The 12357-nt window shown below is 36.6% G+C and overlaps 1 protein-coding gene across 2 annotated transcripts in view; it reads right to left on the bottom strand.

Moving 5' to 3' along the window:
* Window positions 1-12357, bottom strand: part of STIM2 (stromal interaction molecule 2) — a 70084-nt gene that overhangs the window by 32988 nt on the left and 24739 nt on the right. For both annotated transcript variants that reach the window (XM_074541832.1, XM_074541831.1), the window contains exon 2: window positions 1118-1248. In XM_074541832.1, coding sequence (XP_074397933.1) covers window positions 1118-1248 — 131 coding nt within the window. The remainder of the gene's footprint in view (window positions 1-1117; window positions 1249-12357) is intronic.

Here is a 12357-nt window from a genome sequence, read left to right as displayed (position 1 = left end):
AGCTATTTACCCAGGCAGATAGCAACAGAACAAGGGTGAGTGGTTTTAAACTAAAACAGAAGAGATTTGGATGACATGTTAGGAACAAATTCTTTACTTAGAGGGTAAAGAGGCACTGGAACAGGCTGTGCAGAGATGCTGTGATGACCCCATCCCTGGAAGAGTTCAGAGTCAGGCTGGATGGGGCCTGTTGATGCTGTTTGCACATAGGCACACAGAAAAGTAAGCAGCGTCACATTAAATTTGACAATAATTCATAACTCATTCATGGAGAACAATGTTCCCCTAGATGTTATAAAAAAGGATGATGAAACGGGGCTAGATTCTTCTCCCATTCATCTACAGTAAGAATGGGTGTCAGAACCACATGACAATACCCTCATTTTTAGGGAACATCTTCACTCCCCTTGGTTGTCAAGCATGTGCCTAATAATGGCCAGAAAGCAAAATAAGCAAGCACAACAAACTACAGAGACATTTCCATTCTTACCCAGTAATTCTGAGAATCCCAATGGTAAAGTTGAGTAAATGCAAGGGCAAGTCCTTTGCCAGGACCACCAGGAGCCTACCTACCAAACTCATTCAAGCACAGTCACAAAAACTTCCTTAGGTTGTAGGACTTAATGTACCATTAGTAAGGAAAATGTCCTTAATACTTGTCTGTAAAATGTAAACCAAACCAGAAATCTTTCTTCTGGACTGCTCTCTGTAATAGGTATTGTTTTATAACATGAAGTGCCTGCAACAGATCTAAGGTAAATAAGATAAGCCAGTGATGCCTCAACCAAGAAAACTGAGTGAAGAAACTGCAACACCAAGCAATGGATCACACCACTGTCTTACTGCAAGCTAAGTCACCTTTGCCCACCTCTCACCAATCACAAAAGTAGCACCTTTTATACACAGTCATGCAAAACTTTCCTTTAGGCTAGAACAATGGACAGTAATATCCCACTTCAGACAAATACAGAAATTACTTTCCTTCCATATGTGTCTGAGGAAAGGGCTGAATTAAGAAGAACAGCAACAACTACTCAAGTGCTGAAAGAGCAGCTATACAAAACAAAAGGATAAAAAAGACTTCAAGTATGCACAAGTAAAATTTTTTTACTCCTACCTCATCACTTTCATCTACCTCGATTCCACCATCTTTGTCATCATCCATCTGCTTATGGATCATGCGGAGCGCCTCCAGGCTGAACCGGTCCTCCTCAGTAAAGCACGGCGGGCTCAGTGAACTGCAGGGATCTAAAGGGAGGAGAACAAAAAGAAACAACACAACAGAAATGTTATTTACTTTCACTTCAGAATACAAAGCTCCCAAGCAAAAGAAAGGGTTTAGAATTCTGCATTGTGTATGTGTACTTCATTGCACATAATCACCAGGTCACAGATATCAAATTTAACTGTAAAATAGTAATTGTACAAAAAAAAAGTGAAAGGCTTGTGTGTGCAAATCAACTCTTTTTTTTATTCAGGAAGGAGTCCCAAAAAACAGACTGAAATAGTTTTGACTTCCATTTATTTATTTCATCCCACTAACTTACTATCTCCATTTTTTCTTTTATCATCCACATTTAGTTTATGCCAGTGCAGTGGCAAATAAAGCTACTGCATTTCCCACCCTCCTTCTGAAAGTCTGAACAAAACAAAGAACAGTGGAGGAAAAGAGAAGGAATTGTCATATCATACAATCATAGTTTCATAAACAGATGAAGGAATGGTAATCACATTGCAGATCAAATTCTAAATAGGCAGTACTACTGAACACAAAATACTCAAGGACTGCAAGAGCAGAAAGCACACTGCAAAGAGAATTCAGCTGATAGTAGTACACGATGTATTAGTCCTGTACACTGATCACAAACTGCAGTCACTGTAGAGCAGGATTCCAAGACAAAAATAGAACTCTTTCATTTGCATTCATTACTGAAGGCTCATGATTTGCACACATCTGATGGTTCAGCTTGCACCACATCAAACTGCTAAATCTGTGTTCTTTCCCTTCTACAAAGTACATGCCAAATGCTCCAAAATTCTACAACACATGATGATCAACCATCACCACAGCAGCTTTACACAGACCTTGGCATTCACTAATAGCAGCTATTACATTAATTCTGATGTACTGAACACCAGCAAAGAACAGAAGGTGGAGAAAGATACAGAAATAGTTTTTTCAAAATTGAACTTAAATAAGGTAACAAATTCCCACTGTACTAGCCACTATAAAACTGCACTGACTAGTTCCATAAATTGTTACACTACACTTAAATCATATCAGTGCAAGTAAAAATTGAGGGAGCATATAAGTAATTTTGCTCCTTCTAATCTATCAAAGAATTAAGCTTTCATGTTGCTACAGAATTTATTAAAAGGCTCACTTATATAAGTAAAGGAAGCACTTCTAGAAAAAGAGAGGAATCAAACATCTTCAGAAAAAATAAATTCTTTAGTTTATGATTTCATACCAGCTGGATTAGCATGATTCTGCTTTTCTTTCTAAAACAAATTTTAAAATAATTAAAAATCAAAATAAAGGAATGTATAAGCTTACAAAAGCAGGAAGTGCAAAGATAACAAGCATGACATAGCTGGAATCTCAGACACATAATTAACAGGACTGGCTTCCACAGCTAGACATGAGTCAATGCATTCCTACTTCATACTTCAGTTTTACTACACAGGAGTTAAAGGAAACCTGTTATCTGTTCCCAGGCATCAATTAAACAAACAAACAAACAAAACATAGCAGAAAAAACCTGAACACTTCACTGACACTGTCCAAGAACAGACGTGTTGCTTTTAGAACTACTTCATGTATTTCTAAAAGCAACACTTAATACAAAGATTTCTATATTTATTAGCTACTGAATTATTAAGTATTAATAAATATTTAATTAATAAAATCTTTATTGTTATTGTTGATTACTAAATATTAAACTGGACCAATCACAAACAATATAATTTTCAGCTTTGGAATGCAACTGATATTATATGAAGGGGAAAGGGTTAATTTTCAAAAAATCTATTTTATTTGTCCATTTTTTATTTATTACAAAAGGTTTAATTTGCACAATACTCAGCATTTAGATTTTTGCCTTGCAATGAAAAAATTACGATCATTTGAGGGAGTGAAGGACCTATTCCTGCGGCTACAGGGTGCTCCATGTAGAAAGGTTTCCCTTGCAATGAATCACCTCAAAGTTCTAATTATTAAGTTCTCACAGCCATGAACAAAAAATATTATTTTACTAAAATACAATCATATCAGAAGAAAAATCTCTGTATTGCAAGTTATGATCTATACTGTATCTTAAGTTAGAAGAAAGTATAGTTGTCAAAACATTAACAGATCCCTCAAACAAACCCAACTTGTTTAATTTGTACTTAATTCTATTCTAACATGGAATCACATTTCAGATACACGTGTTCACAGTTTGCAAGCACTCATTCAAATGTGGGTTTTTTTTCATTTTATTCAGCTGAAAGCCCAGTTTTTCAAACCAAAAACATTTTCTCAGAGTACATTTTCTCACAGCCAAGGCTGATCAGTCCCCTTAACCAGGGTACTTATCTTAAAGATGCCTTTTTAGGATATTTAAGCATGAAGGCACTTTAAAGAGCTATGGCTTTTCTTGAGAGAAGTAAACAGGCTGCTTGTGCTTCAAATGTCTCATGTGCTGGCTCCAAGAACACTTGATCTCTCTCTTAAGAACCGATAGAGTGCCAATTGCTCTTTTTGGGAATGAGAAAAAGAGCAGGACCACATGTCAACTCTAATAAAAATTAACCCACTCTGAAGAGAATCCAGATTTATTTTCAAGCTTATTTGCATCTGGTAAAGTTAAACATTTAGACTGACAACACTGGTCATCCCCTTCCTCAGACAACAATCTCACAATGAACTACAAAGCCACAACCTAAAGAATAAGTGAAAAGCATTTCACAAGCATACCTATGGAGCCCTACCAAATCCAAAAAACAGCTGATGGAAATTTGATCATCTGCAGTTCTGCAGAATATTCTACCATACAGTAGTTTGCCTCAATTGCATGGCACAACCAATTCAAATTAATACTACATGGAGTGTGGTTAGTTACCTGGATGTCTGAGAGGTTTTTAAGACAAAAGCCAAGAGACAAAGCCTCAAGACACAGCAAACACCATAAATATACCCCTGAAGCCCCACAACAAATCATAAGCCTAGTGGATAATTTTTTACTTTGAATTGACATTACTGAATATGTTCTGGAATTCCAAACGTTCTCCTGGACTTTAAGGACAAGCCTGATTTAATGTCTAGACCGATTTCTCCATCCTAGTCTGGTGTGTTGTCATAAATACGCTTAGTCCAAAATCATCACCACAGGAAAGAACAGATGATAAATTCACTCAGGGAGTGAACCAACAGCATGGAATTTGAGCTTTCTTTTAAGGAAAAGCACAGAAGAATTAGCAAAGGAAACAAAAGAGACAGGTCACTCCAGGCACAAGTTATTTTATACTTCAGTTTTCCATGTTGCTCAGAAGCAAGGAAGTTTCAGAAATACTGGTCATAATAAGGAAGGAATTTTCTCCTGAACTACTAAATGTCAGACTCGTGGCTCACAAAATTTGGCAGAGGATTTTGAAACAAACCTTCTTCCCGCCTTAAGGCAGTAAGTGCCTCCGAGCTCTAAGGCAAGAGGGGAGGTCCTCACCAGTCCACAGGAGGCTCCCACAGGAGACAGTCTGATAATGAACCAGGCACAATTATCCAACCCAAGATAAAGAAAACTTTAAAGGGAAAATAACACTTCACACCCTTTCATCCCACCCCTCCTTCCCCCCCACTTTAATCTTCTTCAGTGAGACTAAAATAAGGTGAGACTACAAAAAGAATTTCAGTTTGAAATTCCCTTCAACTTTAGATTCACAGCTCTGTATTCCATTTCCTAAAGACAACAGAGGTTAAACTTAAAATGTGATATTGTCAATACAAGCCAGTAAGGAAAATTAAATATCCCCTTATCCTCAAGCACTCATCTCAACAAAGCCCCTGAACTTTATTTAGGACTACATCATCAGAAGGGTTTTGAAAGCAGAAAGGTATATGCACTCATAGCCTTTCATGCACCTTGCATTTGCTTCTCCCTAAAGAGCTGCAAATGTTCCAGACTTCAGAATAAAAGGGACTGACAGACCAACAGAGGGAATAAGCCTGCAGTTCTCTCACACACCTCCTTTTGCATACAGACACTGGAGCACAACAGCTATGGCTGGGCCAAGCTGACAGAATGACTCCAACCAGGTGTCCACAGCTTCAGTCTGGAACTTTTCAAAGTCTGAAAAAGCCTTCTCAAGAATACAGGGACACACAGAAGTTTCATGATTTTTCACAGGTACCTGGAATCAGGTAGACACTTCCAAATCTAAAATTTAAATGCCTTTAAATTTTTCCATTAGCTCACTGAGAGCAATGTAGCAGTTGGCAGTTATTTCAAGAGCCTGACTACCACACATTGTTTTTGTTCTGTGAGGATGTTCAGCATTCACCAAGAAAGAAAAGCTTGTTTTTTATTCTAACATATGGCAGTCCTATGGAAGCTTGCAGGGTTCCCATGCCTGTCTTTTGCTGATGAATTCAGAAGTGTACCATGCTGTTCCAGGTTTCTGATTCCTCATTCCTAAAAAGCCATATGGGATAAAGGGAAGCCTCACAGAAAAGGCAAGCACTATAAAGCATCAGCTTCCTAAGTACATACTCTCATCTTAAAATAACTGTGCTCCAGTATGCCATGACAGACATGGATTTCTTTGCATTTTCCAGACACAAAGGAGGTGTCCACAATATGTTCAACCCCCTGCCAAATGAATATTCACCTAACTGGGATTCCTATTCCCTGACATTTCTGTTTTACATGTACGTTAATGTACTGCAGTTTCTTAATCAATTCAGTGACATCTTTCAAGGCAAAAAACCTTTACAAGAACAACAATTTTTGAAGACCTGAGTACAAATTGGAGCGTCAGATAGAACAGGGATTAATGAAAATACTGAAAAGCAAGTGTTTTTAAGAATTTTACCTGATGTTCAAAATAAATTTATTCACAGTAAAGGCAAACATGTTTTTATGTCAAATCCTTACATAATACATCCTGTCACTAAAATCTTCAAACGCTTGAGACAGCCTCAGAGTGAGCTTCTTTTAATCTTTCAATTAAAAGCTCCCAAAGCAAATCACTCCTACTCTTAATAATTAAACTCCTCCATATGGCAAGTAGGCTGAGCAGCATCTAACAGTTAACTTGACAAAAGTAATTTGTGACATTATTTTTCACTCTAATTATTTAAATAAAAGTTCATCATTGCAGCACATCTTTCCAGTAAAAACATTAAAAAAAACCAGATAAAATTTTGACTAAAAGTATAGAATACCTTATCTTCTAACCACATCAGTGATGCTATTTAAATGAGCTTCCTGAAGAGGAAAATGCTTATTAATGACAGCAGGGCAAGGGCAAGGGGAAAAGGTGCAACAGGAAAGGAAATTTGGAACATTGTTGTCCCCAAAGATTTTAAAAATGTTTCACACTGGGCTTTTCCATTGCTCTGTATGACAAATTCAAGTGACTTTATAAATTCATGCAACAGCAGTAATTAAATTCATAGATTAAACTTCTGACTACTAAGTCTGGTATCTGGAGCGCTTGCTTCTGAATACACATGTAATGTTTAGCGACTGGTAATACTGCAGTTTAACAGGAAAAAAAAATTCAACAAAACCCCCAAACTACTTGCAGATAAGCTGGAAGAAAATTGCCATGATTTTTTCAAAATCCACTAAACACCTTCAGTAAAAAAATGACATTTCAAACAGCCTTAAAATAAATCATTACGTAACAAGTTTCAATACGTAACAAGCGATTTTCGCATGAGAGATTCAAATCTGATTTTGTCACTACTGAAAAGTGTCCATTTATTCTGCTATTTCAGTATCTTCTCATATATACAGATCAATTAGATTCTTTCCCCCGCATAGAAACTTGATGAGGCAAGCAAGGCTTTGATTTTTTTCTTAAATCATCACTAGCTCATCTCTGCTCTCTCCACACCCACAAAAAAGCTGTCTAATTCTGAACTTCATTCTCTAGGCACTGGGAAAAAAAAGAATATCAGTGAGATCAGTTTATTTAAAGTAGAAATTCAGTCAAATAATATTATTAACAAAATTGTTAAGGCAGGTATATTAAAGCTTTTCTAATCTTTCCAAGGTAAAATCTTCAAAAGAAGCAGCAAGCACTTAATTTTCTGATCGCTCATTAAGACATCAAAACATCACACACTATCTCAGAAGAATGTTTAAGAACTTCATACCCAAATAAACAGTAACTCAAAGGAAAATATATGACAGGAATTCCCTAGAGAATAAGATTTGATGGCAAATTAATTTTGCTTTAATGTAACTGCATTAAAAGCAACTATTCCAAATCAGTAATGCTTGTTTAAAAAGGAATTTGCAAAAAGGGGGTTGAATATGTTAATCATGCCAAGTATCATTCTGTCAAGATGAAAATATCAGTATAAATACTTCATTTAGACTGATAGGAAATTAATTATTAAAATTACAGTGCTGCTCTGTCTGACTAAATAAAAATCAAGAAGATGAGTTCATGGCTTTTCCATCTCCTTCCCACACCCTCCCTGAGCAATTACACAGTTTGAAGGGAAGAGGAAGTTCAACAATTATTGTATACAATGGTCAAAGTAGACTGATTTAGAAGAGGAACTCCTGCCAACCCTAACAAAGCAGAACCAGAGGAAACTGGGAGATGCATCTTACGCAAGCCCCTAAAATCCTGGTTTTTCCTCCTTCTAACTTTACTTGTACTTCTATAATACCTACTACAGAAACCTACAAACACGTATGGATGGATATTCAGAGTAAAAAAAATGCCAGATTTCTGATACTTGCTCTCAGCAACAGCAAAGTCTCTTTCACTGTACTTGTATTTATTAGTAAAAGACCAAGAAGGGAAATACTTAAAGTAGTTTAAAGATTTACGTTTTCATGATTTGGTAGTAAAGACTGTTTAAATGCATCCTCAGAAATGTATGATGTACTCTGCACATTATAGTGATTATCAACACTATAAAATTACAAAATTGTTCCAAGAAAAAAAAATAATTACAGACTTTTAAATATGATGTGAATTCACCTGGAATAAACACATCCTTCACTCAAACAAAATTTAAAAGGACAGTCTTATTTTCCTTATATGTTTAGAAGAAACGTGTTTAGAGAAAAAGGATTTAGTGAATTTTGAGTTAATTTGTCAATAGAACGTTCATCCATCTCATGAAAAAAATTACAGATTTGTATTCATATGTACTTGGTGACAAGGCATAACACACATCTAAGCACATATAACATCACACTTCTATGTTTTCATGTATTTTAGGTCTGATTAGTTCTTTACTGCTCTTTTCTAGCAGCAGGGAGCTGGAAAAGATGCAGTATATCCCTGATTATATACTTTAATCTGCCCAAGAATTTGTCAGCTCTTAAGAAGGAGCAGCAGCATAGCATTTAAGCCACTTTCTTAATTTGGTCAGGAAATGAGAAAAGTGATATACACAGGTGACCTTCAAATATCTGATAACATGCCCATGTGATTTCAAAAGCAAATATGCTGGTAACCATTTTCTTACTAAAAACTCATTTTCTTGCTCAGAATTCCATCCTTATTAATACATTAACCTGGTAGTCTGCTCCAGATATCTGGTGAAAGCCTATAATCAATATTGAGTGTATTCATTTCAATTCAAGTATGGCTAAAGACCTAGAAGGAGCATGAACCACTAAATTCCTTTTTGGAAGACAGTGTCTGCAAAATATAGCAACTGTGATAATATGGTTGATATTATGAAGTCACAGATTTTTTCATACTGAAAAGGTAGTTCACAGCTTCCAAGTGTGAAAAAGGTGAAGGGAGGGAAGCACTGGAGAAAAGGATTTTAGCACGTTATTTTTCTTTTTAAGCTTAATAAAAGGCTTAGAAAGTTTTACGGGCGCGGGTTTAAAATTTAAAAAACATCTGATACTTTCAGACAAACAAATTGAAATTTTCTAAAGTTGGAGGAGCTTATTAAAGTAAAATTAATTATTTTCTTATAAAATTAAATCTATAGGTATACATCTCTAAACTTAAAGTTTTAATCACGTCAGTGTTTCCTCTGATATATTTGTTTTCACATGTGATTCATAATAATATCCCATATCCATGAATCAGGCATGTAAGCATGACATTGCTGGCATTACTGAATTACTTCACTCTTCTACACCATTTGATCTAGCACTCATATTATTAACTGTTCCAACCAAGGAATCAAATTTAATCCTCTGTGAGCACCATCTGTAGCATCATCAGTTCCCTCACAGTTCCTGTAACAACATGTTGTCAAGATGTATTTATACTTTAAGAGATCATATCAAAATTATAGAACTGAAACCTATATTGAAAAGATGTAACACAGTATTTACTATGAAAGAAGATTAAAATAAAGCACCTGGGCACTCTTTTTTTAATATATATAATCTGTTAGGATTTGAGTATTAAATTTGCCAGCCTATGTTTATACTTTCAGAAATACAAAGGCACTGAATGCATAGATTTACTTTATTTAATAACACCATAATGAAACACTTCCTTTTAGCTCCATTCAACAAACCAATAATTTTAAGTATGTACAAATATAATTTTCTTTAAAGAGTCCTATTAGCCTTTGTGAAAATTTAGTAGTACAGATTGTTGGCTGGTTAAGGACTAGCTTACTTCCAGAAGCTTACGTGAACTGCTCTGCTGTTAGCACTCCAACTCCAGATTGCATAATTGGCAGTTTTGCTCCTACTAATATGCTGCTAAATATTTTTCTCATGATGAATTTCACCAAGTGATAAACCAGGCTGACAAATCTACTTATGGTGTCTCAGTTCACCTTGGCTTATTTGATGGAAATTAGACGTAAAGAGCCTTTAAAAAAACCCAATCCTATAAAGAAGAAAAAAAAAATTAAACAATTAAATAGCCATTGATCTTGGGAGATACCATATCAGCATTATGCTTTTGCTCAAACCAAACACAGCTAGTAAGATATACAATTATCAGGATGTTAGAATAAACCAGAGCTGCACATATCTTAGATACATCTTGGCTGATACCATTCTGGCAAATGTATTTCTGGGCCCAAAAAAACAGTAGGAAATGGTGTACTTTTCCAGCATGTATTTCATAGGTGTTAGAGTGGTGAATAAAATAGGAGGCAATTCTTAGACAATGAGTACACACTGAGCATATACTCTGTGCATAAAGTCATGCAATGCAATCACTCAGAGTAGAAAAAGAAGAAACTCAGTAATTAAACAACTCCAAAACCTACAATAAGTTCTATCACGTTAAATTTATCTCAGACTGATTGCTTAACAAAAAGTCCCTGCTACAAACACATGGCTCTTGCTATCAAAATGAGTTAGATATAATTTACACAAAAGTTTAAAGTAGTGCTATTCCACCTCTAGTCACTGCGTACAGAACCACACAACAAGGGAAACTCTCCACTGCTTGAACAGCACACCTTGTACAAACACCACCTGTACAGCTTCAAACACTGTCAGCTGCTCCCCAACAGCATGGGCATATTTGGGATGCAAGGAAGAGCCAAGACAATAATTCCACATATGCTCTAAGGCAGAATAAGCCAAAGATTAATGCTAAAAGGATTTCTAATTGTTCCTGCCCCTGCTGTTCATTTCTGTCCCTGTACCATCTTCTTCCTGGTACCAACACAAGCGCATTTGTACCATCCTGCTGCAGGAAGGTTCAGGAAACTGATCCGGTCTGAATCTGATCTCTGTGCACCTGCACAAACACTTCTGACAGCAAAGGTGCAGGGGAGGAGGAGGAGGAGGAGACCCTCGAGAGGCAGAGGTGCCCTGCACAGCCCCAGCACTGACGCACCCCACACTCCAGCTGAATCCGCCAGCAGCACAGCACAGACCGAGCACTGAAACACTGAATGGAACAACATCTACACTACTGGAGTGGAAAACTCCACCTCATTGTTTAGATCCTGGCTTTCACTACTAGGAGGTGCAGGACAAGGATGTGTCCTAGACAACCTGTTGCAATTAATAACTATCAAGTGTTTTTCCAAGTTTTTTTCGAGTGTATTTTGTAGCCTTACAAAACCTAAAACAGAACTTTGCAACACTACAGCAGGAGATGAAGTAATAGCAAACTCGAAAAGATCTCTCCACAACATCTCCCAGAACAGTTTCAAACACCAGTGCCAGCAAGCCAACAATTTGTCCTTTCTCCAAGGCCTCCCCATGAGCCTGGGGAAGCCCCATCTCCAGGCACAGCCCACTCAGGCAGCAGTCAGTGCTCATCACAAACAGACACCACATCTCTACAAACGCACACCAGCAAGCTCAAGGTGTCTGCTAAGTGCACATCTGCCCCAAACACTGCCCTAATTTATGCTGTGCCTTCATTTCAGCTCCAGTTTTTTTGACCCTTTTCCAAAACCCTGGCGCCAGAACATGCATTAACAACTAAAACACACAAGGCTATAAAAAAGCAGCATAACAGAATCTGTCCCAAAGCTGACAAACTATGACACTTGGCTACACAAAACCAAATGAGTTTGTGTTTAGGACTGTTTTGCTCTTTAGGGACTTTTAAAAATTTTTATTATTGGCAGATGAGACAACAGCTTTCTGAAGAGAAGAAACAGACATACTTAAGGAAAGCTCAAAGGAAAGAGAAAGAAAGTAAAAAGACATTTTATAATATAAGACTGTGACAACTGAAGTTATAACCAATTGCAAAAGAATATTGATATAAGATCCTTAAAGGTAACCAATGACATTAGGTGATTCATAATCTACTCTTCAGGCCTCATTTAAACCCCACTGTATATTCCCGACACACACTGGAAAAAGTCAAGAAGAAATGAAGGGCAGTGTGCTTTTCCCAGACAATGACACTTTTACTTCTGAGATTCATTACACATTCTTTATGGCATTTATAAATTTTATATTTAAATAAATAATATTTAAGTGTATAATAATATTTAAGTTTTGTCACGTAAGAATTCAAACACTAACACTGATTTGTGTCTATCATATTTGAAAATACTAATGCATGAAAAATAATATTCCAGGTTTTTCCAACTCTCCTGGACACATACTGCAAATGGAGCTGTATCCCTTGCACTGCATTACTGAAGGTGCTGTTTGCTCTCCCCACCAGACAGCAGCAGGAAAACAGGCACTGAGTCAAACTGCCACAGACAAGTGTTTCCACTACATT

Source organism: Zonotrichia albicollis, chromosome 5 (genome assembly GCF_047830755.1).
Source record: "Zonotrichia albicollis isolate bZonAlb1 chromosome 5, bZonAlb1.hap1, whole genome shotgun sequence".
NCBI lineage: Eukaryota > Metazoa > Chordata > Aves > Passeriformes > Passerellidae > Zonotrichia > Zonotrichia albicollis.
Note: the sequence above shows the minus strand (reverse complement) of the source record. Positions and strands in the feature narration are given on the sequence as shown.